The sequence below is a fragment of the Lissotriton helveticus genome, chromosome 1_1 (assembly GCF_964261635.1).
Source record: "Lissotriton helveticus chromosome 1_1, aLisHel1.1, whole genome shotgun sequence".
In the NCBI taxonomy this organism is placed as follows: Eukaryota; Metazoa; Chordata; class Amphibia; order Caudata; family Salamandridae; genus Lissotriton; species Lissotriton helveticus.
Window position 1 is genome coordinate 907928206 of NC_136057.1, and position 27914 is coordinate 907956119.

General features: G+C 44.0%; 1 protein-coding gene across 3 annotated transcripts in view; it reads left to right on the forward strand.

Annotated features, from left to right (window-relative positions):
- The window catches only part of RXYLT1 (ribitol xylosyltransferase 1), a 60417-nt gene extending 34577 nt beyond the window's left edge, over positions 1-25840 (forward strand). Inside the window, exons 4-6 of one of the 3 annotated variants that reach the window (XM_078676039.1) lie at positions 7464-7778; positions 14327-14497; positions 20784-20833. In XM_078676039.1, coding sequence (XP_078532165.1) covers positions 7464-7778; positions 14327-14497; positions 20784-20805 — 508 coding nt within the window. In that variant the 3' untranslated portion in view covers positions 20806-20833. Of the gene's footprint in view, positions 1-7463; positions 7779-14326; positions 14498-20783; positions 20834-25238 lie in introns of those variants that run through there. The other 2 variants (XM_078676020.1, XM_078676031.1) reach the window with 2 other exon arrangements.
- Positions 25841-27914: the final 2074 nt, after the last annotated feature.

Below are 27914 nucleotides of genomic sequence, written 5' to 3' on the forward strand. Positions count from 1 at the left end.
AGATCTTATCTCTACCAAACATAATGAACATTCCCTGGCTAAAATATATAAAAAAAGACATGTGAGAGCCTGGGCAGGCCAGAACTGCGGTTGGACCCAATAAATGCTTGTAGTAAGGTTTCGCGCAAATCTTTATCACAGGACTACTATGATTTCAAAATAGCATCTTTACTACACAATCCTCGCATGGGGTCTTTAACTCAATTATTCATTAAATCCAAAAACTCATACCATCGGGAACTAGTCCTTGATTCAATCAGCCCTGCCCTCACAAGAAAATTATTTTTACAGTGGAGGTATGGCACACTCCCCCTCAGAGCACTCAGCAGCACCTGGTCCCACCCCCCTACCCCAGAGCTTTGTCCAGCTTGCAAGTACCATCAGGAAAACAATTTGCATGTTTTATTTTTCTGTAATGCTTACCAGAAACCTAGAAAGTACTGGCTCGTTCCCCTTTTTAAAAACCTGGGGTTCAGGCATTACTTGCCCGCGTACAGAGTACTAAAGACGGACGTTTCACCTCCGACTGTGTTTGCAATAGCTAAATTCTTAACTGCGATGTGGCATATACGTACTCGTAGCATGCACTCTGATATAGATTTGGTATAACTTTTAAAACAATTTCATGCTTTGTTGACATTTAACTGATACACATTGCATTCAATTTATGATACTTTTAATTTGGACTTGTGATTCACGATAGGCAAACCACTGTAACTGCCTGATTCTGTATAATTGGATGAAATCTGCAATGTCTTTTTTTTCTTTTAAACCACTGTAGAATTAACTTGTATTAACCAAGCGCATTTTGTTAAACTTTGGATGTACTCTTTTATGATCTATTCGATCGAAATAAAGAATGAAATGAAAATTTCCTTCACTGCCTGAAACTACTATGGCAATGTGTAGTTTATGAGGCAAAAAAATCTATTTGTGCTTCTTGCCAATTTTTCTATATATTGGCAAGGGCCCACCTGCTCCCCCAACAATAAAGATTTACAAAAAACATGACAAAATAACCATTGCTAAGCCAAAAGGTTGGCAACCAATGCCAGACCTATTACCTTTTGCCAATGCTTGTTTCATGCACTTCAACAGCTGGATCCAATGAACAGAAGTGGTCCTCACTATCTTACACTGGCAGCCGAGAACTGAGATGTATCCATACATCACTCTGCGGGACTGGATCGTCTGTTACTATGTCCTCTCTCTCCTTGACTCTCCATTTCAGCAATATGCCTTGTACCCTTGCAAGCCTATACATTGCTATCAAGTGGCTCGCATAAGCAGTCTGTGCGACTTGTTTTAAAGCTTCCTTTAAGAGCCCTTTCTTTTTGTGTATACTGCACTTGGTGTAGCCTAGGCTCTAAAGGGTTATATAGGCTCCCTCTTCCCCTCCCCCCCTCACATTCGTATTCTCTTGTTTTGAAGCTGGCAGCTGTGACACATCGCACCTCTTTTCTCTTGTTACCTATTTTGCTTTTGCTTGCAATTTTCTCCACCTCCTGAATTGTAAGACATATTTTACAAACTTGCTTACCTATTTGTTTGTATCCTTCTCATTGTGATTAAAAATTAACAATTGGTTACCATTTTTTTTATTTTATACACAACTGTAGGATTGTGTCAAACAAGAGATGGAAATGATTTGGCTGAAGTGGGTGGGAGAAAAAGCAAGAGATCTATCCCACTCTTTCTGTCAGAAAGTCAAAGGGGAGGTGATGGGGAGAAAACGGCAAATGATGTACAGTACACTCGAGCGTCACCAAAACTTATTCAGAGGTTTTGCATTGAAGAGTAACATTGTTTATTTAAAAGTGGTTATATCTTTACAGAAGGGTAGTTTAGATATTTGCTTGTATTTTATGCTATATCCTCCAGAATGTAGCGCTGTAAATGTTAATGCAGCTTCCAGCTTTTTTTAAGCTTTGATGTCTCCAGATCTAGCAACTGGATTGTTAAGAAATTGTTGCTTAGTTTGCCCATTAAGCTTCCATCTTTCAGAGTTCACTACGTTTAGTACCATTAATTGTTCAACAGTAACATCTGTTACACATAGCATTTCAAAATTCTAGAAGTATACTATAAAATATGTGTAAATGAAAAAGTTATTACAAGCTATTTTTGCAGTGCAGTTTCCAGCAGGTTTTTCCCACATGTGGTATTGATATTTGCACCCCAAAACTGTTACAGATCATGGTTGTGCTACTCAGACAAAACCCCCAGCTCAGAGAACAAGTTCACTATATGCAGAATGCATGCAGGAGTAGCTCCTGATCACTTTGTTCGTGTGCAACCCTACTGCTCCTGCCAGCTGCTTTCTAAGTCCCCGCTGCCCCCATTTCGAGACCGTAGTTGAAGGTCGCTGGGCTGAGTATTTCTCTGTTGTTATCACTTTAGCCTGCCAGTTGATTAATTGTATTTGGGTTACCATTTTAGCCTCCTAATTTTACTTTATTTAGGTTAAGTCTGCCTTAGGCCCTTTTTGATTGGGTTCTAATCAGGCCATTGCCTGCTTTGTTTCCAGCCTGCGCCCACCGTTCTTACCCCCCAATACTGTTGCGACTAACCTGACAGCCCCTCCCACCTCCCAGGACTGCTTATGGTGTGCCAAAGGCAAGCCCATCTGCCCCGTGCCCAGCGCCCTGGTCCTCCCACCATCCACTGCTACAGAGTAGACACGGTCCTAACCCTAGACCATGGACACGGGAACAGCAGCTGCTTCACCTGCAACCACTGCTGCTTCACTTACCACACAAGACCCCTGCCCACTCTGGACTCCACACCACGCCTACTCAGAAGACCACAAACAACCTGGCACCGCTTCACTGCATCCTGCTCAACGCATGCTGCCTCTGCAAACTTTCCACGGAAATCTGGGACATCATCACCACCCCCTCCCCAGACCTTGGCTTCATCACTGAAACGTGGCTCAAACCTTCCTCGAAACTCGACATCACCACCGGCACTCCTGACAGCAACAAAATGATACACCGAGGTAGTTCCGACAAGCACGGCGGGGGCATCACAATCCTCTTTAAAAAAAATAATTAAAAAAATCTGAATGCCACAATCGCCAGCGACAACCCAGCGCCTCTTATGGAACACCTCAACTTCCTACCCCAAAACAACACTAAGACCACAATAAGAGGCACCCTCGTCTACGGGACCCCGAGCACTCTTCTGTCACGCCATCACCCCCCTTGCCATCGACTCTCTACACCCTACTTGGCGACCTCAATTTCCACGTCGACGACCCCAACAACACCAACTCCATCATCCTCCTAGGGAACATCGGCAACATCGGCCTCACCCAAATGGGCACCGCACCCACACACAAAGCCGGACAAACAGACTCCATGCCATCTTTATTGTTCGCAACAGAATCAAATTCACCCATGTTACTCAACTCACCTGAACCGACCATGCCAGTGTTCACTTTACTATCTCTGACATCCAACACCCAACTGCCAAGCACCACCCACTGCAGCTGGGGCAAGGTAATCGAGGATCCATGGTTACAGTCCCTCAGACCCACAAAACAAGAAAATACAGTGGACCTCGACCAGACAGTCCAGAACCTCTCTGCTTGGATCAACAAATGCTCCAACAGAGTGGCCCCACTAAAAACAGCAGAACCTCGAAACAAGCCTACTCGTACACCCCAGAGCTCATATCCACCAAGTGTAACTGCTACTGACTCGATAAGTGTTAGCGTGCCACCAAGGACCCCTGGAACAGAGCCGCCCACAAAGAACCCCTATGCAACTACCACCTGCTCATCAAAGCAACCAAAAGAGCAGCCAACACCACCTGCATCGACGCCACAGCCAGCAACATGAAGGAACTTTTCTAAATTGTCTAGGAATACTCCAAACTGACAGCCACAGAGAACACCATCCACCCCTCCCAAGAACTCTGCGACACCCTCTCCGATTACTTCCACAGCAAGATTGCTGCCATCTACATCAACTTTGACACCCAACCCCCCTGTCCCAGCCTCTACAACCATGACAAACCAACGAACACCAGCCGAACGATAACCACCTGGTACCCGCTCACCAACCAGACCACCACAGCCATCATGTTGTCCATCCACTTCGGGGCACCCTGCGACCCCTGCCCCCACCATCTCTTCAACCTCGGAGCCAACCCTATCAGCTCGCAACTCACTAGGACACACACAGTGCATCCAACTAACTGCCTTCACCTCCGCACCCAAGAACATCATCTGCGGCATACCCCAAGGATCATCCCTCAACCCCACCTTATTCAACATATACATTACCCCCTCGTAGACATCGTCACATCCCACTGACTCAACATAATTTCCTAGACTGATGACACTCAACGAATCCTCTCGCTCACTGAGGACCCTTCCAACACCAAAACCTATGTCTGCAACACCATGAGCATCGTGGCAAAATGGATGAGAGACAGCTGCCTCAAACTTGACTCCGACAAAACGGATCTTCTGAAGAAACATTTTCATATGGGACCACAACTCCTTGCCAGCAGAACTCAGACCAACACCTACATCAACAGATGAATGCACGCAACCTATGCATTATCCTTGACGGCCAACTAACCATGAAACAACAAGTCAACGCAGTCGCCTCCTCCTGCTTCCACATGCTCCACCAACTCTTTAGATGGATCCCCATCAACACCAGAAAGACAATCCTGCATGCCTTCGTCACCAACCGCCTTGACTATGGCAACGCCCTGTACGTCAGAATCTCCAACAAGCTCCTCAAAAGGCTTCAGACCATACAAAACACCGCAGCCTGACTCGTCCTGGACCTCCCCAAACGAACCCACATCACCTCAGAAACCTCCACTGGCTCCCCATCCAGAAGAGATGCCAGTTCAGTTCAAGATCCTCAAAAATGCATACAGAGCTCTCCACGACTAAGGAGCATCATACATCAACCATTGACTGAACTTCCACCTTCCTGCAAGACACCTGCTCCCCACCTCTCTTGCCGTCACACACTTACCCCGCATCCATCGCAGCTGCGGACGCTCCTTCTCCTTCATCGCGGCCAAGACCTGGAATGACCTGCTCCTCCACCTCCAAACAGCTTCCTCCTTGGCAGACTTCAGAAAGAAACTAAAGACCTGGCTTTTCGTCAGAGACACGGTACCCTCAGCGCCCAGATCACCTTGGGGTTGACTGTGCTGCACTGTAGAAATATAGATTGATTGATGGAAATTGCCACATGGATGAAGTCCAATTTTCTCTAACTCCACACAGACAAAACAGAAGTAGTGATCCTTGGAAAAAGCACCTCTTCATTGGACATACTGTAATGTTCCTAGGCCAACTTCATAAATAGGTTTTTAAGCAGACATATATAGGAGAGACATACACTTAGGTGATAGAAAAATACAAAAATTGTTTTATTAATGATATTTTAGATAATTATTGTCATAAGAATAACAACGCATCCCACATTCATCTATCTGCCCATTCACACTATCTGGCAAGATATGTACAATATTATAGAACATTGGAGAGTTCATAGATCAACATAGAATACATTGTAGTGCATGTTTGTCACAGTAATACCAATAATTATCTCATACTTATTACAAATTTTAATCTGGATGACTAGGTTCTTGTCATGATACAATATAACTGTGTCAAAAAGCGTCTGTAGTTCCCAGGTGGTTTCTACATACGTTTCGGCATCAGTATGCCTTCTTCAGGAAAAGCCAATCTCCGATACAGAGCAAGCTTGGTAGGTATGATGGCTTCTTCGGACAAACCAATGTCTCTGTTTTCATAGCGGTGTAATGAATCCGCTCATGGAGCAAGACTGCCACCAAATGATAGAGATATATGTTCTTCTTTCAAATATCCCAGAACAGGGGTGAATGTTGTGTTCCGTCTATACAGTTTCATCGATAGCCAAACAGCACTTTGGGGTTTGGGAGGTATAGTCCTGATGAGACATCACTCTCCCTGTGAAAACCGAACAGTTCACGGGCCGAGCAGGCCCTTGTAGTGAACAGCCAAGCTAGACCTTACCCCACCCCCTGGTCACATGCCAGGACCCTAGGGATCATCTTCATTGACAACAAGCTGGGCCTGTCTGACCAGGTCAACGTAGTCACAGCACTCTTAAAGATGCCAAAGAAGATCTTCATATGGCTCCCAAGTAACACAAGAAAGACTGTCCCTCTTCACCAGCAGGCTGGAGTACGGAAACTCACTCTACTCTGGAATCAGCAAACATCTCACCAGAAGGCTGCAAACCATCCAGAACTTGGCAGCCACACTCGTATTCAACCTTCCAAGAAGAGCACACATCGCCCCACATGTGTGGGAACTCGACTGGCTCCCGATAGACAAACGTGCACAGCTCACACTCCTCAACCACACATTCAAAGCACTAGACGACACAGGTCCAGCCTACCCTAACAGCTGCATTTGCTTCCATCAACCATCTAGACACCTGCTGGAATGACTCCCACTCACACACACCCCATGCATACACAGAAACAGGACAGACAGTCGGTCTTTGTAAAGCATGGAACGATCTCTCACTACACATCGGAGCCTCCTCCTCACATCTTGAATTCCACAAGAAGCTGAAGACCTGGCACTTCGAACGACTCACCCTTGAAGCTATTCCTCTACACCTGCTCATTGCGAGGATACCCGCCAGGTGACAGTGCGCTCTACAAATAAACATCACATAACCCCAAATGTTATAATTATAGGTTGCATAAGCACTCGGCACATGTCCAAAAGATTAGGTTATGTGGCAATCGTTGTGTATATAGGAGGGAGGTTTGCTCCTAGCCCGCATGGTACTTCTTTTGTGTGCAAGGGACGCTGGCACTGCTGGATACCCATGTGGTGTGTGTCTGTGATGGGAATCCTCCCCTACGGGGATAGGAGGGTGGGGAGACCTCTTATACTCTACCTATTTCAAATGCAAAGAAGGTGGGGGTGCAAGGCTGGGGTGGCTGAAGGTAACGCCACAGCAGCCTCTTCTGAACCTGTTTTTTATGTGTAAGATCAGCTCGCACCAAGTGCTTCCTCCAAGATCCACGCGCTTCCCACGTGCCATTTTTAGAGTGCTGTCTCCCACGCAGCCTGCATTTCCTCTCACCCTTTGCTTGCACCTTGCACCCTGTTATCCCCCCCTTACGCCATGTGCTCCCTCCAGACATACGAAAGTGCTAATCCTCAGGCGGCTGGCATTGCCTGTGCTTATCGGTTTCTGTCCAGTTTCTTATGTTTCCAGCAGAGTTTTTAACAGGGACGGGAGGGAGAAACAGGGGTGTAATAATGAAGGCGGTTATCTCGTGAAAGTGGCTTTGCTTACGTCCCTACAAGGTTTTAGAATTACATTGAAACTATAAATCTTTCACTGTGGTTAAGAAGCGAAGTGCACGTTGACTTCTTTACGCAACGGATTCCGTAATGCTTCCTCCTTTCTTGTTTCCAGTTTCATCACCGGTCCAGCCGTGGTCCCGGGTTACTTCCCTGTTGAATCCGAGAATGTGGTGCTGGTTTTGAATGGCAGAGAGGAAGCGAAGATCTCTTTCGCCACCCAGTGGTTGCGTTACGCACAGACTCTGATCCAAACTCGCCGGCTCCAGCATGTGGCCGTGGTGCTGCTGGGAAGCGAGCAGTGCGACAATGACTGGATGTGGCCCTACCTGCGACGCAACGGGGGCTTTGTGGAGCTGCTCTTCGTCGTTTACGACAGCGCCTGGGTCAATGACGTGGACGTGTTCCAGTGGCCCCTGGGCGTTGCTACGTAAGTATTTACACCAGTGGCGAGAACTGAGGGGCATGACGAGCCCATGCTTTTTAAAACCGTTCCCCTACTTTTCTGAGCAGACAACCGTCCCGAGACGGTTAATTCTGACAATTCAAATGCTTCAGTTGAAGTGTAAGGCAGGGAGTCTCCAGGGTGCCTGCCTGTATGAAAGATATGTAAATGTGCACAAGTGGTTAAGCTGCAAATGTAAAGGCTGCTTGGAAGCATTGGCTTTAATTGATGGACTACCTGAAGCTTTATGATAACAGAGATGTATTTTTTTAGTGGCATTTCAAGGGAGGTACCAGCTGTGTGGTTTTAACGGACAGTTCTAAAAAACATTGCACTATGTCCAGCCATGTATTATTATCTATATTATGGAATCACTTTTTTTATCTTAAACCTTTTTTGCGCATGTTGTTGCAGCCTGTCTGATACTGTGTGCAATGTAAGTTTAAAATAATGACTTGCATATCAAGAGTGCTTTCTGTCACACACTGGGACCTCGTAGCACTAACCATAGAAAAGTAACTGTTCTCCACTGCACCAACCAGGATTCCCTTCTGTGGCTCTCTGGTTACACACACAGACCTTTGCAGTGCATTAACTAATAGAGGTTTCACAATGTACAATAGTGCATTTCTCATAGTTTAACTTAACTTGCATTTCTTATTCATTTAAACTGTACATTATTTTATATCTAATTATCTGAAGGTTAAAGACTTGCTGTTTCAGGCGGTGTAATGTGACGTGACTTTACCAGCACAATAAGTAATACATTTCATCTTTATAGAGAGATATCAGAGTGAGTGACACACAGCTGATAAAAACCAATATAAGCAAATTTCTGCTATTAGACTGTGATGGATTTGTATTGGAGCTTCATTGTCACTTCACAACGCTGTGTCTTTAAATCTTCCTCTTGATGTCTCAATTCACTTCTTGTTTTCCTCTCCCTAGCTGACTTTCTCCAGGCCAACGCTGATGGGCCCTGTACAATAAAAAAGTTGACTATTACAGGCTTCTGTAGTTAAAAGCCTGGCATTTTTAAAGAACGCAGCTTCTCTACAGACCAGCCACACACCTAGGACCAGCCTTACTCGTACTTAAAATCATGCCGCTTAATGCTCCATGATAATCTGCAGCATTGTGTTGCTCGAATGGGAAAAATAGTGCAGTGTGTCATCGACAGACGTCCTTGGTGATGCAAATGCAAGTTGTGCTGCACTTACATAATGCTAAACCTGACCTAGCAGTGTGCCATAGCACACAGGTCCTCTTTGAGTGCAATATATTTACTCAAAGGCCTACACTTACAAAATATTTTTACTGTGTGAGGAGGAAATGGGGCCTTTGAGTGGGCGAGACCTGGTGCCGATAGCTAACTAAAAGGCACTCTTCCCTTCACCAAGCCCCCCACCCCATCCAAAAAACAAAGGGTCATTGAGGCTGTCCCTGAAGTCCTGGGGTGTTTTTAAACCTTTTATGGATATCATCTGCTTACAGCCTCCGAAAATTAGCTGAAAATCCACTTTTTACTGTGATATTCAGCTCGTTTTCCCCTGCCACCGTGTGATTTCAGCTCCTCACCGAGTGACCGTTTGAAGGGAGCCGAAGTTGTGTGCCAGACAGTGGCGGCAAGTGAGTTGGCAAGTCTGCAAAGGAAATACATGCTCAGGTATATCTGTCACACATACAACCAGCCAGAGTTGACACCAGGGGCGGATTGGCAATCAAAAGCAGACATTGCAAAATAAAGTTAAAACGAGTCCTGCTCTCTTCCTCGCTTCTCTCTAGCTCTCTTTCCATTCAGCGCTTCTGTCTCTCTCCTCCCTCTCTCTCTCTGCCGTTTTTGCTTTCTTTCTATTTCTCTCTCTCTCGCTCTCTTTCTCTCTTTCATTCTGTTTCTTCTGATGCACCACTGTGCCACCTGCAATGAACCTCCGATAGCTGGATAACGTGCCAGAAGTGCTAGCAGTGGCCCTGGGCCGTTACAAAAACGTAGCTTAAACAGCTCCAGTCCCGGGGGACATGCCTGATGTGATACATGGCTAGCCCTTACCACGTTGACTCACAATATATAATACAATTTGGAGATAATTTACATGTGGATAAAATGACGCAATATGTCTGTATCCGAACTCATGGCAAACTCATTGTTAGCACAATGTTTTCCTTTGGCGATAGGATGCCACACAAAGCCAGGTTGCGCTACTTTGCATGACTTTAATTGAATTGCGGTTGCTTTGCTTGGAGTCCTACGGGTTTTTGCGCAATTTCCATTGCCATGTCGCCTTTGCGTAACTTATCAAGGGTTTAACTACGTGACACATTGGCATTTAACATTGCACATGTGTCCGCTTCTAAAGCACACAATAAAAGCGTTTGCAAAAAAAAAAAAACGTTGCTGCGTATTACCATTTACGCCATTTAGTTGCACTAATGTGAGCACAGCAGGTGTTGTTAAAAAACATTTTGTGTGTGTCTGAGAGTATACAGAAAACTTAATCTGCAACAATAAAGTGCCAGGTAAAATCAAAAGACACACAATTGATGGACGGAATGCAGAACAGATCAAAACATTCACCCCCCATTCAAGAGATCTGGGTTAAATCGATCATTCTTTTGCTCACCATGCCGCTTCTAAAAGTAACCTCACTGATGCTTGGATTTCTGAAACCTGAAATATAGATTTTCCCTATCCCACGCTGCAGAAAAGAAAATACAGCAGGCCTGAAGACCCCAGCCTTTCAAATTACTTCATGCCATCAGATTAAGTTGCAGTGTCTACCGTAACCAAATGTGCCTACCACTGAGGTTCCTCTTCATGAGGACCACTCAAGAAGGACAGCAAGATATAAGGGATAAAGTACCCCCTACAGTATATTATATGAATAGTGCAAGTCATGAAGAGTTCCATAACCATATAGAGGAACAAGACCAAGAGGGAGTCTCTTTATAAGGTTATAGAACCCTGAGGTGACTTTCAATATCCTTATTATGTGGGGGTACTTTATCCCACATATGGTCAGACCTTCACCTTCCCACAAACTGCTTAAAACCTTATGCTTGCTCTTTTATGCGAAAGAGCTATGCACTGTTTGCGAAAATGAATGAATAAAAATAAAACATCTGGAGCAAAATTAAACACATCAAAAACCTATTAGTTACAAACAGATATTCGAAACATTTCAATAGAAGTCAATTAAAAATAAAATGCCGCAGTAGCTCATGCTGTGTAGAAACATGCATACAGATTCTAGCTCTTCTCTATCTAAGGAGTGCATAACATAAACATGTTCTCTCCACTTGTCATTGTTAGCTAAAACATAGAGCAGTAGAAGGAAAAGCAATGTTTAATTTGTGTTGCTTTAAACAGCTGCTCCATGACATGACTTTCCTTTCACCTCCGCTCTGGCAGCAGGCATTGTGATGTCAGAACTTGACTGTAGTAACTGATAATAGTCGAGTTCTGATGCCTTTTCTTTATAATCGGAGAATGGGTGCGTCACAAGTTGCCGATTATAATGAAATTAGAGACAGGCATTTATACAGGGATTACAGAATCATATGTATAATAACTATTTGATAAGAACATATGCACCACTAACACTAGCACTCTGCTAAGTCAAACAGACTTCCTAGGAGGGAGCTACGACAAATCTCTTTGAAGAATCTCAATATTTCAACAATATTGCAGTGTTTGCCCTAGGAACAGAAACACTAACCTTGGATATATAACAAAAGGACAAGTATTTTCTAATCCTACAACAACCTTGGTGAGTCAGACTAAACTGGCTGGTAGGGATGTGGCTCATTGCTATGGGTTTTTGGCTACATTTAACAGGATTCCGAGACCTAAGTCGCAACAGAAAATCTTTGACCTGGCCTTTGTTAATGCTTTGTTTGGTGTCCAAGTCCAAGCACAAGACAAAATCATACGGGTGAAGACCAAGTCTGATGGCTCAAAGTCCATGGAACCGTAAAAGAAAATAAATCTTTATGGCTTCAGAGGGATCTGACCTGCGGGGACATCCGATTACAGGTGGTTTCAAGACCCATAGTAACAACGCCAAAATCAATAGTATAGGCCGAGATATTATTAGTAGTAGTGGTGTTTGTTATTATTATTTTTTTATGATTACTATTCTTATTGAAGTATAACTGTGGCAGTAAAATCAGTTATTTCTCTGACCTTCTCACCAGTCAGCACCTAGGTGGGGGTGATGGTGGCCGGGTGCCTTTTAGCTTGGAAGGACCTTAGATCTGACGCATGGCTGTTGACCAGGGGTAACCACTCACATTCACTACATCCAAACCAAGTCCGTACCATGCAACTCATCTGTTTTACTTGCAAGATGAGGACACCATTATATGCAGCACATGTCCGGTAGACCGAGTGTCAAAGAAATAGAGAAGATAAGGTCCATTTCCTGTTACAGAAAAACATCCAACAGGAGGGGTAAGCCATTTTCTAGACTGAACATGTGTGGAAAACCTCTTCAGAAAAGCTTAGTATGCTTGATTAGTAGATTTGTAAAACCAAAAATATGGACAGAAGGTCTCGGAGATAATTTCAAATTGAACAGTGCACCAAAAGTTGTTGACAGTCCAGTAGGGAGCTAGAACTTAACAGGACAAAGACCTTCTATTCAGACTGAAACTGGGCCTGTTTTATTTCTCAAAGTGCTTGGCTGCAATCCATTTCAGAAAAAAAGGCACCATTACACATTCAAAAGGGCTTGCGACACTGTATTACTAAGTCCTCTGATACTTCATCGGCTATGCATCTCCAGTAACTGATAAGTCATCAATGCTCCCCTTCATAAAAACGTCATCACGTGAAGTGATTTTGGACATAGAGGCAGGAAAAATGTTTTTGGGAATTAAGATTTTCATCCTTTCTTCAGCGACACTATGCATTCATTAACACTCCTCATCTGGCAGTGAGGACTCTATTCTTGGTCCTGAATGAATGAATGAATGAATAAGGTCTTATAAAGCGCAACTTAGCCCAAGGGCATCAAGGCGCTAGCGTGAGTCATCCAACACACAATCAGAGGAGTCCTGTACACCATGCAGTAGAAGACTATTGCCAAGCGTCTGGGAACCGAGAAGACAAAGTGGACTTCAAACAGAGTACAAAAATGTATGCCATGGTAAAGCATGAGAAGTATTCTAAAAGGAGTTCCCTTTCAAGAATAGAAGATGTAAGAGGCCTTAATTTCTGATATGCGCTTTAATGACTGCAGCATGTGGCATCTGAAAGCAGTGGCAGTTCATTGATCGAAGGCCTCTATTTAAACCATGTTGGAGCAAAGTACTAGCCTCCCTCTGACAATGTGCCACCCTCCGCTTTCAGCTGCTAGTAGGAGAGTCAGACGCAGGGATACTGCAAATGAGATCGCAGTGTCTTCAATTCGATCCTTACCAGTGAACCCACTCCAAGCCAAAGCTAGGGAAGAATCGGGGTTGTACACGCTTCCTGATTTTTACATGTCCTGGCATTGTGAAAGGATGTTTGTGGTTTGACAGTGAGGCCCATCTGGTTAAAACTGGTGAGCCTCTTTTCTGCCCTAGACCCCAGAACACCTTGGTAATTGTTGTACTTTGATCTCCTTGTCTTGCTGCTCAGCCTGTATGAATGTGTATTGGAATATTAGAATGTTGATGTGAGAGCAGAATGTTGGTGTGCCAGGTTGTGTGAGAATAGACAGTTGGAGACTGAGGGCTGAGCAGCTAAGAACCTGCTCCTGGTGGGGCCTTGAATTATTCTTAAATAAATCTGTACATGAAACTTACCTCATGACTATGTCTGGAGTTCCTACCATTCATCTTTATTACAGTAATCTTGTGGATTACCTTAGTGCAGGGCACCCATGAAAAACGTAGCATGCTCCAGATTCTGTCCCCTGGACCGTGTTTGAGTGGAACGCAGCAAGGAAAACCCTTGGAATCCGTTTTGTCAGGGTGTCCTTGTCACTCAATGTGAAGGTAATTGAAGAATTACATTCACATTGGGTCGCCCAGGCCCAAAGCCTTACCCCTGTACTGTTGAGCGTAGATTCATGGCAGTGTCAACAGCAGGAAGGAATTATTTAAAAACAAATGTAGCTCTTATTCCTGCATGGTTACTGTGTCCATGTGTATGTATTCCATGACCTAGCAACTATTGGCAAGGCAAGAGAACCACGGAAGTAACTTGGTGATCCAATTAGAGTGCCTGAAGCTGTGACGCCTGTGAAAAACTACTGTACCCAACATGGATAACGACAGCCCTAGGATATTTAGAAAAGGCCCTAGACGTACTTCATGAAAAGATTGAGATTGCAAAAATTACAAACTATCTCTCTAGGTTGCAGAGCGACTGTACATTACATGAAGGGGTAAACCTAGATTCTTAGGGTGCTGTGAAACTCACTATACCCTGTGTGAGCTGTAATGAACGATCTATTGTATTTTAACTTTGACCTATCATGATTACAGTTTCCTTTTCTATACTCTGATGTTTAAAATTGTGCGTGGCTGTACGTTTGCTGTTACAGATACAGGAAGTTTCCAGTGGTGGAGCCTAACTGGTCAATGCTGCGTGCTTCAAGACCTTTCCTTTGCAGTTTTCTAGGAACTGTTTATAAGAATTCCTCCAGGGAGGTCCTAATGGAAGTTTTGAAAAAAGATGGACTTGAAAAACTTTGTTGGATTGCAGTCCGAGAAGAGTAAGTCTACATATAATTTGTTTTGTTAATAATCCATGTTTTTCTAAAAAAAAAATAACTCAAATCATTGGTGACAAATTTCCATCTGGATCAGAACTTTTAGAATTTGTTTTCACCTATTAAATGTAAAATACATTTGTGTAATGAACCAATGTTACTTTTGTATGTTTAAGCAGCCAGCTTTTATGAATCATTACAACGTTGATGGTTGACTTTGTTTTATGTGTGATACAGGCCATGAAGATTTAAATGTTTGTTATGCATGTATGTATGTATGTGTGTAAGGAATTTGTTGAGCGCTGGAATCACCCCCGCAGGGGTATCTCCGCACTAGCATAGAAAACAGATCAGACAGGCACAGAGTTCCATAGCTCAAGCCTCGAATAATTCCGTTTTCAGAAGTTTTCTGAAGCAAGCGAAACTAGAACATTTACGTAACTCCCCTGGCAAGGAATTCCATTCTTTTGGGGCCAGATAGGCAACCGTTTTGCCTCCAGATCGAATTTTCTTAAAATGAGGGCCCACCAACAGCCCTTTTCCTTCTGATCTGAGACACCGGTTCGGAGAGTACAGTTTGAACTTACTCGCCATATAGTTCAGGCTTGTGACTTGAGCAAAGCCACAGAGCTGGAACTTTATTCTCTGAGGGATAGGAAGCCAATGGAGAAATTTCAATAGTGTCCCAGGTGTGTTGGGAGGTGGTTTATTAAGGACTAAGCATGCAGCCACTTTCTGAACAATCAGCAATCTGCTAAGGAAAGCCTTGTTCGCAGAGGCCAGTAAAGCATTACAATAGTCGAGGCGACCTATTATCAGAGCCTGAACTAGGATTCTACGTACTAAGAGGGGCATCCAAATGAACACCTTGCACAAAAGGCTCAAGGTATTATAGCAGGTCCCGGCAGTGGTCATTATTTGATCTTTCATCGATAACTTTGTATCCAGCCGGACCCCTTGATTTTTTGCCACCAATGTAGGAGAGGGGGCAGGGCCTAACACTGTCGGCCACTACGCAGGGGACCAGAAAATAAGTGCAGAACCAAACAGCAGGATTTAGGTTTTGGACGCATTTAGCTGCAAGAAGTGTTCAGTCATCCAATCTAGCAAGGCTCTCAACAGAGGTTCAGCTGCCAGCGCATACAGTAGCGGGGATAGGGGACATCCCTGCCTTCTGCCTCTGGAAATGACAATAAGATCAGATACAACGTCTCCCACTCGAGCCCTCGGCTTATTATAAAGGAGCTCAACCAGTTGTAAAAAGACAGCGCCAACCCCCACACATTTCAGGACTGCATAGAGGAACGGCCACTCGATAGAATCGAACGCCTTTTCGGCATCTAGAAAGACCACCACTGCTGGCACATCTGAACGGGTACACTGTATGACTCCGAATACCGTACGAAGATTGTGTGAAAGCGTGCGACCGGGGATAAAACCGGCTTGCTCAGGGCCAATTAACGGAGGCAACAGTGGGGACAGCGGTTTGCAAGGATCTTGGAGAATATCTTAGCATCCACATTCAGCAACAAAAGTGGACGATAAGAGGAACACAGGTGCAGATCTTTATTGGGATTCAATAAGGTGATGATCAAGGCTTCCCGCATTGTTTGTGGCATAATCCCAACCACGCCTATTTCCTGGAACAGCGTGGCCAGGTGGGGAAGTAGTAGATCGCTTAAGGCTTTATAGAACGTAACCTTTGGCCCGTCCTGACCAGACGCACTGCCTTCCCTCATGGAGTTCAACGCCAGTTGGATTTCTTGTAGCTCTATAGGTCACATTAAAACTCCTTGTGCAAGTTTTGTAACCAAGGGAGTTCGATATATTTCAGATACTGTACAACGTCTGCATCACTGGGGAAGACCTTAGAGCTGTATAGCTCTTGATAATTCCGGAACTGCTCAGTAACAATCACTGGGTCCAATTCAGTGGAGTCTGTAGTTGAAGTCAGAATGGGTACACAACTGAAGCGCACCCTACACCTAGCCATGGCCACCAGCACCGAACCCGGCCGATCCGCTTCCCCATATACCCGGGCCGTAGCATATTTTCCCATGTGCTTAACCTCTGTGTCCACCTCGTCATTGAACTCAGCCATCGCGGATTTCAGTAGGTCCAGCAGCTGTGGAGAGGACTCCTGAGACAGCTTGTCCTTCAACGCGGCAATCCGCGTTTCCAACAGCGTCAGTCTACCCCATATGGAACAGAGTACCCCCGCATGTTTACTAATGGCTATGCCCTTGATGTAGACTTAAATGATTCCCAGACTGTGGCAAAATAATCAACTGAACCTATATTCATCTCGAAGAACTCCGATATAGTTGCACTTAGTTTTGCCTTGAAGACTGCATCCAGCAGCGAGTGGGTAGGGAACCGCCATAGGAAGGGAGGGGGACTGCGAGGAGGGACGGATAGAGTCAACAGTAAAGGCGAGTGATCCGAAAGCATCCGCGCTAACACCACACAATCCTGCACCGTGGTCAGCAAGGACTGCGAAATGAGTCAGTAGTCGATCCGTGTATGTCTATCGTGAGGAGCTGAGTAGTGCGTAACCCCACCCTTCCCCCTCGAACGAGCCCTCCACACATCAACCTACTGCAACTGTACAGACACATCAACAACAATCAGCAGTCGAAGGTGGCCCCAGGGGAACCTTAGAATGGTCTAACATTGGATCCAACATGCAATTGAAATCCCCACCCCACACCATAGAAGAAGGGGCATGTGATTGAATAGCCCGGGAGACAGAAAGATAAAATTGTGGATTGTCATAGTTCGGGCCGTAGGAGTTTACTATCAGTATATCTATAGTGGAATTGTAACATTGCGTAATGGTGTATCTGCCAGAGGGGTCTGTCTCACAACAGTCCATCTGGAGCTTCGCACTAGGATTAACCCAGGTCAAAACGCCCCTGGAGTGTGAGGTAAAACCAGCAGCATGAAAAACCCCAACATACGACTCCCCGTCAGCAGACTGCAGCTGGGATGGAGGTGCGTCTCCTGCAATAGAGCGATGTCAACCTCTTTTCTCTTCAAATAGGCTAGGACTTTACGCACCTTTCTATGGTCGTTAAGACCCCTCACGTTCCATGTCAAAAATGTCAAACACTTCCGATTACAGTCAAATAATTAAGATGTAGAATAATGAAATATCTGTGCTGTGCCCTCACTTAATGGACCTCCCATCCCCCCGAACAAGAAATGACAATCATCTCCTGGGACCTGCAAAAAGAAGAAAATCATAAACGTACAGAAAAACACCCCCAAAACCATCCCCCACCCACGCCTTGCATACCCCAACCAAACAAGAGCGACATTCAACCCTCCCAATGAAAAAATGAACCCTATCCATCCTTAAAATAAGGAGGAGGGAAACCCCGAACATCAAACACCAAAACATTTTCAATGACAGTGGGTAACGCTTAAGGGCGGGTGTTACCCAGCAATCTCGAGCTAGAGTCTCCAAAAACCATATCACCTTGAGAGGATATGGAGCCTCAAGATCTTAGGAAGGACTGCGGAGGGGGGTAAATGTCAACATCCTTGCAGAAGCAAACAGTTATGAAATTAAGTCAATCAGTAAAGCAATACCACAATCATCAGACATCATCATTATAAGGGAAAGAGTCTCCCACCCCCTCCCTATTTTGGCCAGAAAAAACGGAGCAATGAGTAGCCCAATTAAGTGCATATGAAGAAACAAATGAGACCCAGTTCCTACATTCAGTCATTGTCACCCAGAGTGTTCGGCGAGGAATCGTCGTCCGTGCCTTCGGCCTGTGCTCTTTTTCGTTTGTCCGCCACCTCCCAGGACTTCAGCGCCTGTTGCAGCGACTGCGGATCAGTTAAGATGCGTGGCTTGCTGCCAAAAAGCACTTTCAACCGCGCTGGGTAGAGCATAGCATACTCGATGCAGTAATCGTGCAGCCTGCGCTTTAGGGGGACAAACTGCCTTCGGGCCTCCTGAACTTTGATGGTGAAGTCGGGAAAGAGGGAAAGGGAGGAGCCCTCATACTGCAATGTGCACAATTCTCTCGCTCAACGAAGTGCCGCGTCCCTATCCCGCTAGGTGAGGAACTTTAGCGATAATGGGCCAGGGGGGAGCAAGCGATGTGCTCTCTCCACTATGAGCACAGCAGAGAAGGTGTCAGCCCCCACCAGCGTTTTGAGATGCTGTTCAAGGAAGAGCTCCATGGGCCCCGTAGAAGTGGATTCAGGGAGGCCCGTGATTTGTAGGTTGCATCTCCTCGACCTGGCTTCCAAATCTTCAGCACGATCCTGCAGCGCAATCAGCACCTTCTCTACTTGCCGCTTCACATTGTTAGCATCGGTCTGAGCTTCCTCCGTTTCTGTGATACGACATTCCGCCATATCCAGGCGTTTTGCATGCTTGTCGACTCTCTCCGCCATCCGATCCTTCCTGTAGACCAGGGTGTCTATCTTGGCATCTATCGCCATCAAACCACTCTGCGTGGCAGCTATTATTTGCTTAATGTCACTCACTGGGTCATCAGTAGGGTTATCGGAATCTACCAACGCCGAGTCCACCGCCTCCTCATGGCGCTTCGACTTGCGGTGCTCGAATGCTAGTTTAGGCTGGGACTTATCTGGCTTTCCCATGCTGGCGCAGGGAGCATCTACGGGCGTTGCCCGGAACGTGCAGTCCAAGACACTGTTTACCTCCCCTCGAAACTCAGAATCAGGAGCCCAGGAAGGCCAGGTATCACGCGGTAAACAGGGAGGAGAAACAGTCCAAAACGACAGTCAATGTGACCCCAGTTACTATATTGCAGGTGATGACGGTAAGAGAGGCAGAGCACACCCCACAGTGCAGGACCGCAAGCGCTCACCCCCAGCCGGACAGCAACCCCGGTGTCACTGTTAGTGCCCGTGGTGTGCAGAACCCAAACAAGACTCTGTCTACTGGCCCCAGGGAACCGCCGGCAGCGCGACATAGGCTGCAACACAGCACAAGGGACACAGGCAATGGTGAGAGTGGCCAAAAAGTAGCAGTGGTGTAGGCGCCTGCCAAGTATCACCCCCTCCCACCCCCCTGGACCCCTGATGGCTCAGCTCACCAGGCGATCATCGGGCGCAATGCAGCGCCGGCTCCACAGCACGGATCTGCAGTTCCTGCCCGACGGGGACAGTGTCCCAGGTCCGCGGCCAGCAGAGCTCCACAGGATACCTTGCACCTGTCGAACCACGGATGTCTAGCGCCGATGGCTCTCCAAAGGCAAGCTACAGTAGGAGCCAGCAGGGACCGGGCTGCAACGACGCGCCTCACCGTCCCCTTCTCAGGGGACGCGCAAGCCGGCCATGCTTCCAGGCTTCACGCTAGCAAATCTATCGGCAATCTGTATCCTCCGGTCCAGGGACACTCCAAAATGAAGGATAGCATCGGCGGACTCAGCGTGAGGTCAGGATCTCAGCTCTGACTGACGTTCCCTCGTCGGCAGTCTTAGAGGCTGCGGATAATGAAGGATAGATGCGGTGAATGGTGGAGCTCGATCACCTACCAGCCATCTTGCAGCTAGGCAAGCTCCGCCCCCCCAATCTTACAAACTAGTTGTTCTGATGATATCTGAAGCCATTCATCTTAAATAACCTGAATCAGTTTGTATTTGTTTTGAACATCCCATACATGTTATACGTATGCATGCTAATATATGTGTGCAGTTCCTCATAGGAGGTCTAAGTGGTGTTTTGAAGTTAAGAAAATGCCAAATAAATGTTCCAAAATTAGGATATTGAGATCAGGTGTGTGATTTATTTTTAAGTTGTACACAATCGCTTTTTTACTGGATGTTGTGTCTGTGAATATATTCTACCCAGGACCATTATTATGCGGCAGGGAAGGCCAAATTATGCAGGAGGGTTGAGTCACTATATAATACAGCATATTTTGTGATTAATAATTCATTAGTCTGACATTTTTACACTTGTTAACACTGTCTGGGCATTGGTTGCACCTCATAAGTACCAGTTTAATATCCAAATATATCCATATACAACAGAAAAGTGACCACTCAACCTTCAAAAAAGGGCTTTGCTCTGCGTGGTCGGAAAATCTATTACTATGCAAAAGACACAGTGCCGCATAATCGCATAATTCCACTAGCCTTGATTATACCTAAACAAACTACTGGCAATGAACAGGTTAAGTGTTTATTGCCAAAAGGCTTAAAAAGAGAAATTGTCTCTGTCGTCTCACATAACTATTGCCCTTATTTAAGAAAAACTACCCAAGATCGATAGAATGTCCATTTTTGACTTTGCCTTGTAGGGATAAAAGAATGACTGACTGATGGGAGGATTAACCGGTCACACACATAGGTAAGCCTGAGGCCACCCAAAGCCTAATGTGGTGATCAGTACTTATTGTCAAATATTCTTTATTCGTTTTTAAAATAAATCACACAAGCACTTAGCAAATAAATACAACTAGTTAATATACATGTGCATAATAACTTGGATAAGAATCGCATTACCAATCAATGGCCAACTTAGCCGTGATTCATAATCCACAAATAGTATTGTATTGCAGTTAGAAAGAATAAAACAAAATAAACTATGGTTGATTTAAACATTCAGTCCGAGAAATTTGTGTAAAACAGTATTCCAGTATAGACTCCGTGCAGAAGCAACTTGATTGCCAACTAACCATTCATAGCTCTGATCAAAATCAAGGTCAAAAACTCGCTGGGTCTAATTAATTGTAGGATAACCGGTCATGAGAAGGGTTTGATTATGGCTTATGCACCATTCTCCAGCTATATTCTAAAAATAGTAGCCAATAGAAAAAGAAATATTGATACCTTCTTCCTGAGGTTATTGTTATCCTGAGCACATAAGGGATGGTCATTCATCCTTGTTCAAATTGCTTGTGCAGTGAGGATGAAGGTAATTCCTATTTATACCTAAAGACAATACTCGTGTGAAAACTAGGCAGTGCTTAAAATTGCCTGAACAGCAATGCATGTTAATACATTCATCCTACATTCAATGTAATTCCTGGGCCCAGAAAGTAATGGTAAATCAACATTGTTCAAAGTACTTGTACAATGAAGGTATAGATCAATCCTGTTTACACCTAAAACCGTACTCCTTAAAAATTGAACCACACTTAAGTAAAGTGTTCAGCCAACATAACTCAAGACACGTATGCAATACAATAAAGATTAAGATCAAACCTGTCTGAACCTATAACAATAAATATAAAACATTTAAAATTCAGTTTTAAATACCCATAAAATGGCATATTTAGTGCACCCCTCCTGAGTTGGTCATGCTTTGAAATTTTACATCTCATTCACCATGTGTAGGCTAGTAACTAGACAATGCGAATACTAGCCATTCTGTATTATCGCTTTTTACTATTCTAATGGCATCCGTTAAATGCGCTATATATAGGATACACCAAACTGGGATAATCCAGATCTTCCTTAATTTGGTGTAAAAGAGACAGAAACACATAAATTGTTCCTGTTACTCAATGCTTTCCTCGCATCAAGGACAGGAAGCTGGACTAAGAAAATCATCTGTTCCTTATAGAGTTGCACCTAATCCTCTTGCGCAATGAATTTCTACAGCTGGTGATATTAGTCTATGATTCGAGTTAATTAACTTTTTCACTATTGTTGATCCTGCATATTGCAGAGTCGACTGACGCTTGGCTATCTGCGGCACCCATGTTAGCGTATTGGCAATTCTGACACCCAGGTAGTCAAAATCTTTGACTTTCCAACTAAGCTGATTCTAACTTAAACTTGCCTCTAGAAGCCTTGTGTGGATAGAAGATCATGAATTTTGTTTTGCACACATTAATTTCGAAACCATGTTTTTCACTGGACGATGCAAACTGACTAATTAAATACTGCAGACCCATTGGAGTTTTGGAAATCAATAGCCTGTTGTCTGTGAAAAGCAAGGCAGGTACTTATTTGCATATTTATAATCCACAATTATAAGATACACTTTGTTTTCATGTTATCTAGACGTGGACAATATTCCCAGTACAGGTGGATATGGTTCAAAATGTGGGGAATGGGCCATAAGCCTCCTATTAGGAGGAAGACACAAGGGACTCTTCAATGGTCCTGATAGGATCCATGGAGCTTTGTTAACAGCTTGCAACCAAAGCATTTATATCATTCTTAAACACGGTATTTATTTATCCCAGAATAGATTTCATCAGGTGTAGAATCTCTAAATATGAAAGTGATGTTCCCCCACTGATTGTTCAACTGTGGTTTTTAGGTTGCTCCTTCCTTGTCCTGATGAAGACCCCAGCCTAAGGAATAATTGGCCCGTCCATCTTCTCGGTGTCGAAACGTCTACATTTTGAACCATATCCACCTGTCCTGGGAATATTGTCCATGTCTAGATAACATGAAAACATATGTATCTCATATTAGTGGATTATAAATGTGCAAATAAGTTCCAGCCAGGTGTCTATTTAATTGTTTGTAAATATTGTGTATATTGGCACTTTAATTCCAGAGTTTTCCTTATCTAATCCCAAGCACTCTCCCAAGCACCTTCTTTTCACTCACTATTGAGCAACTTCATTATAAAAGTGTATTGTACAAATTTAATTAATTTCTAAATACAACATAAAATTGCTAATCTATTTAATTTAAGTGTGTGTTATTAATTATTGGGTACTATTGAACTTTAAATATTTCCATTGGGACCAATTGTGTTTTGTATTAAGATGTAACATGATCTGTTCTTCTTCCATCCAGTTTTGAATCCTCGTCAGTAACTGCCTGTCAAATAGCTTCAGGGAATTATCAATCAGGCTAATAGGCCGATGATTAGCTGGATCCCCCTGATCTCCTTTGTTATAGATTGGCACTATTTCGGCACCTTGCCAAGTGTCGGGTATTGCCACCATGGCATTGAATATATTGTTCAGAATATAACCTCAAATAACTGATTCGTAAGAAAAGAGATCTCCTGATACTTTAACAAGACCTGGGACTTTCCCCTTTTTTATGTTGGCTGTTGCTGCCATTGTCTCATTCAGGGTGAAGTTAATCAAGGTTTCATCTTCATCTTCCTCTTCACTACCACTAATCGAATAATCTTTAACACCCTCACTGCCCGACATGTCTTCCTTTTTTGAATATAGCATTTTAAACTGGCTTACCCATATTTGTAGTTGAATGACAAAATGTTCCTCTTTTACCAATTGTGGAGAACCTTTTGGTTATCAAGTGCCAAAATGACTTACTGCCTTCAATGTGGTTGCTCTGACCAATTCCCGCCACAATTGATCATCCCCGTTTCTTCCTGGCACTTAGTTGAGTCATTTTGAACTGCTTCCTTCATTCAACTATAGCATCTCTGTTACCACTTTGGATAGCAATCATCAGCTTTTCCCTGGCCTCTTTGCAATGGGAATCATACTACAGAGCACCACTAGAATTATCCACCTTTTCCATGACCTCTTTAAAAAAGTATTTCTTGATAATTTCCATGAATTCATTACAAATACACATAATAGCATGATCATCCTGTACTTGATTGTTGAAACAAATTAGTGCATGGGTTGCCAAGGTGTTGTGTTGATAAAGTTTTGGAAGAGCAGAAAGCTGCTAAAATGCACTTTGCCAAGAAAGATGATGTTAAAGACGTTCCTATTGAGGTTCGTGATTGCATTCTCATTAGCAAGCCTCCTAACATCATGAAAGGTGAATCTAAATTCATATCTCCTTGCAAGGTGTTAAAGGTGCTGTTTTCATTGATGGCAAATGTTGGAGTAGGAGATGTTTGGTGTAATTATCTGACTTGCAAGCACACATTTTTCGTACCGACAAGTCCAAAGACTGGCATGGAAGGTGGAAAGTAAGGGTCAACGTGTTGGGTCTTGGTGGTTGCGTTCTTGCAACATCTCTTCTGATCTTTCTAATGTATCTCCATATGTTTCTGAAGCTTCTATTTCATCTGTACATATGTCACACTATGATACTAATGAGTCAGGGTTAACTAAAAACGAAATAGTTAATGGGAACTCTCCTTTAGCTCAGGGGTGTGTTGGAGATGAAAATGCCAGATCCGGTTCTGGTTGCTCCAGTCCTATTCAAAATGTTAGTTTTCCTGCAAAGTTTAAGGATTTTTATTTATATTAGCTTTTGGTTGTTTTTTTGTTTTTTTTGTTTTGTAAGGGGGAAATGATGTGGTGTACCGTAGATTGTATTCTGTATTGATTTTTACTACTGTACAGAATGTAATTACCTTGTAGTCATTTGCAAGTGTTCTATGTTATAGTGTGCGGCCTCTCGGAGAGTTCCATCCAACCGAACTATTCTTCGGTTGGATACTCTCGATGTGACCGCAGCTGGCCTGTGCTCCCTTGCTTTTGAAATAAACCTTTTTCTTTTACAAACCTGTGGATTATGAAGATTTCTTTACAGCCACTGTCATGTAAAAGTTATGATTGGCCACAAACGAGTATATTCCCGTTTCCAAAGAAGCGTGTGAGAGTAAATCTTTTTAAAAATGTGAAATAAAGTTTTGCGACACGCAAACCTGGCTTTACCTCCTAAATAAGGCAAATTGCATGTGTACGTTGAACTGGCACATGCAGATTCCTTTGTGAATCAGGCCAGTAGTCTTCTGATTGAAGTATTTTAGATAATTTGTTCATTCAGCACTGATGTTTTGCATTTGCGGCAGATGCAATTACTTTGCCATATTGCATAAACTGATTTCAGTGTTTGTATCCTTTCAATAGATGGCTGCCAAAAGAAACAAATGAATCGTTAAGGAGCTATCAGGATGCATTGTTACAGAGCGACCTTACGCTTAGCCCAGTTGGCATCAACTCAGAATGCTATAGGATTTACGAAGCCTGTTCCTGTGGCTCTGTCCCAGTTGTGGAAGACGTCATGACACCAGGGCAATGCGGTAATTCCTCATCCTACCGCAGTGCACCACTACAACTTCTGAAGTCCATGGGGGCGCCTTTTATCTTCATTAAAAACTGGGCTGAACTGCCCGCCATTTTGGAAAAAGAGAAAACTATGAGCTTGAATGATAAGATTGAACGCAGGAAGAAGCTTCTTGAGTGGTACAGACATTTCAAAGCACAACTCAGACTCAAGTTTACCCAGGCACTGGAAGAGTCCTTTTCGCCACAGACAAAAGAAGGTTAAAATCCTTGAGGTTGATCATGGACATTAAAGGGTTTGAATATCTGGGCATCTGTGGTATTGTTTGAGACACATTCAACATTTCATTAAAATGGAACAAAATGCAGTGATCTTTCTGAACTTGGAATATTGTGAAGAAGTAAACAATGTTCGCTGTACATTAAATTATAGTTTTGTATGTTAACTCTGTATTATGCATTACTGAAACAACTGGGCCCAGTGCTCGTTTTGTCCTGACTTTATAATACAGTGGCTATTTTTTTTATTTAATTGCACTGTACTAATTTAAATTGATTCAAGCTGGTTTGAGGCTCTCCCTGTTGTCCCATTTCCTTGCCAGGTTTTGTGCTTAAAACCCCATTCGCTTGCAACTAATGCAAATGCATGTTTAAGTTACTTTGGCACTAATAAGCACAGTGACGTCTTAATCTTTTATAATGCAAAAGACAAGAATGAAGTTCCTCAATGGTGTCCAAAAGGTTGACTGACAATAGCACGGCTGAGCCAGTTTTATTGTTGTATGCCTGCCATGACTCTTCTTTCTAGAGAATTGCTTTTGCAATATTTTCTCATATGGACAGGATGCAAGGGGATCCCATGCTCAGTTTGTAAAAGAATGAGTACGGTCCCCAAAGCTCTGCTAAGAAGCCCCATATCCTGCTGTTAATTGTCGGTGTACCAAATACCACAGCTGCGTAGCCTTGAATCCAACATGTGTCTCTTTAATCCACTACCAGACACCCTCTGCCTCTTTATCTCGCTCTTGCAGGTTTCTGCTTTCTCCCTTTGTGGCAGTTTTCAGTCTTTGGCTTCCTCTGTCTTCCATCTTTGTGGTTTTGTTTTCCTTTCTTCCATGCAGTAAATGTCTTATGCTAAAACAAAAGTTCCAGTCCCCCCACAAAAGTGCTTGTGGGTCCCATCAGCAACCACTGACTCAGCTAAATCTCTGAGGGGATCCTCCTTTAAGGTTTAGAAATATTTATTTAAGAAATAAATCATTTAGTAAATACAAAACTCTTTAATAAAATGTACTCAAAGGTGAAATAGGGAGTGCCATTACAAAATCAAAAGTTTCTCACCCATGCACATTTTTTAAAAATCTGCAGCATTGCAAAGTGCATGGTTGTCGAAATTTAATGAAAAAGGGCTCTGTGCAAAACAGCGGGATACTAGTCCTTCTGTCATTTACGAGCGTCAGCAGGTTGTCACCACTTGGAAACTGCACATCATCCATTGCCCACAGTCTGTCCTAAGGGAAGAGACCACTGGGGCTGGGAATCATGGACAGTGTGCAGCATCCAGACTATGGCTGATGTATTTTGATCATCAACAAGATGGTATGCTGTTCCCACGAGGCAAAAAAGTGTAAAAAGAGGGGGAGAGGATGAGGGATCCTCCTAGTCGGAACTAGAGTCCTCACACACCCAGCAAGCTAGGTGTCATGCTTCATCATATGGACTTGCTCCTCGTTGGGCAGGCGCTGCAATGCCCGATGGGCACCCAAACGGGGCTCTTTATCGGAGATCTTTTGTTCCTGCTGTTTGGTGCTTGGCTGTGAGGGCCCTAAAGAACAGTGTAGACTTGGTGCGTGTGAGTGATATTAAAAAAGGTTGGATAGTCCATAAAAAAACTTTCATTCGAATGGTAATCCACCGTCTTAGCTGCAAAATCGGCCTTGTAACAAAATCGGCCAAAAACCGGCCCTGGCAAAGAGCTCGGCGGCACCCCAAACCCCAGTATTGGGGGGTTCTGAGCACTTTGGCAGGGCCGGTTTTGGTTCCCAGTCCGACCCTGAACTCCTTCAGCCCTAAGTGTCCAACCAAGAGAATATTATAAAGACACCAAAATATCTGAAGTTTAGGAAGAAGGTCTAGACTGCGATTTACCCTACCTAAGGAGGCAGAACTACAATGAAGGTTTGGCTCGACAAAAGCCAGACAATCTCAGAGATCAGCCCCGAGAAAGATATAGGGCACTAATCTGGCAATCTGTAACCAGTGCACACCATGGAGTTCTCATGGGTCTTCCGAGTTATCCCTAAAGAGTATTTATCATAGCTGCCTTCAGCCAGTGCAATTCTGGGTTTGCTCTGTTGTCGCACTTAGCCTGTCCCTGCAGAGCATTAAACCTAGGATGCAGTAACTTTTGCATACATGTAGCCTTGCTCCTTTTCTTCCAAAGCTATGCCAGATCATAGAGAAGTAACCGTTCACTAGTGCTTTAGGAGAACTGTTCTCTGTCACTCCTGGCTGTACATC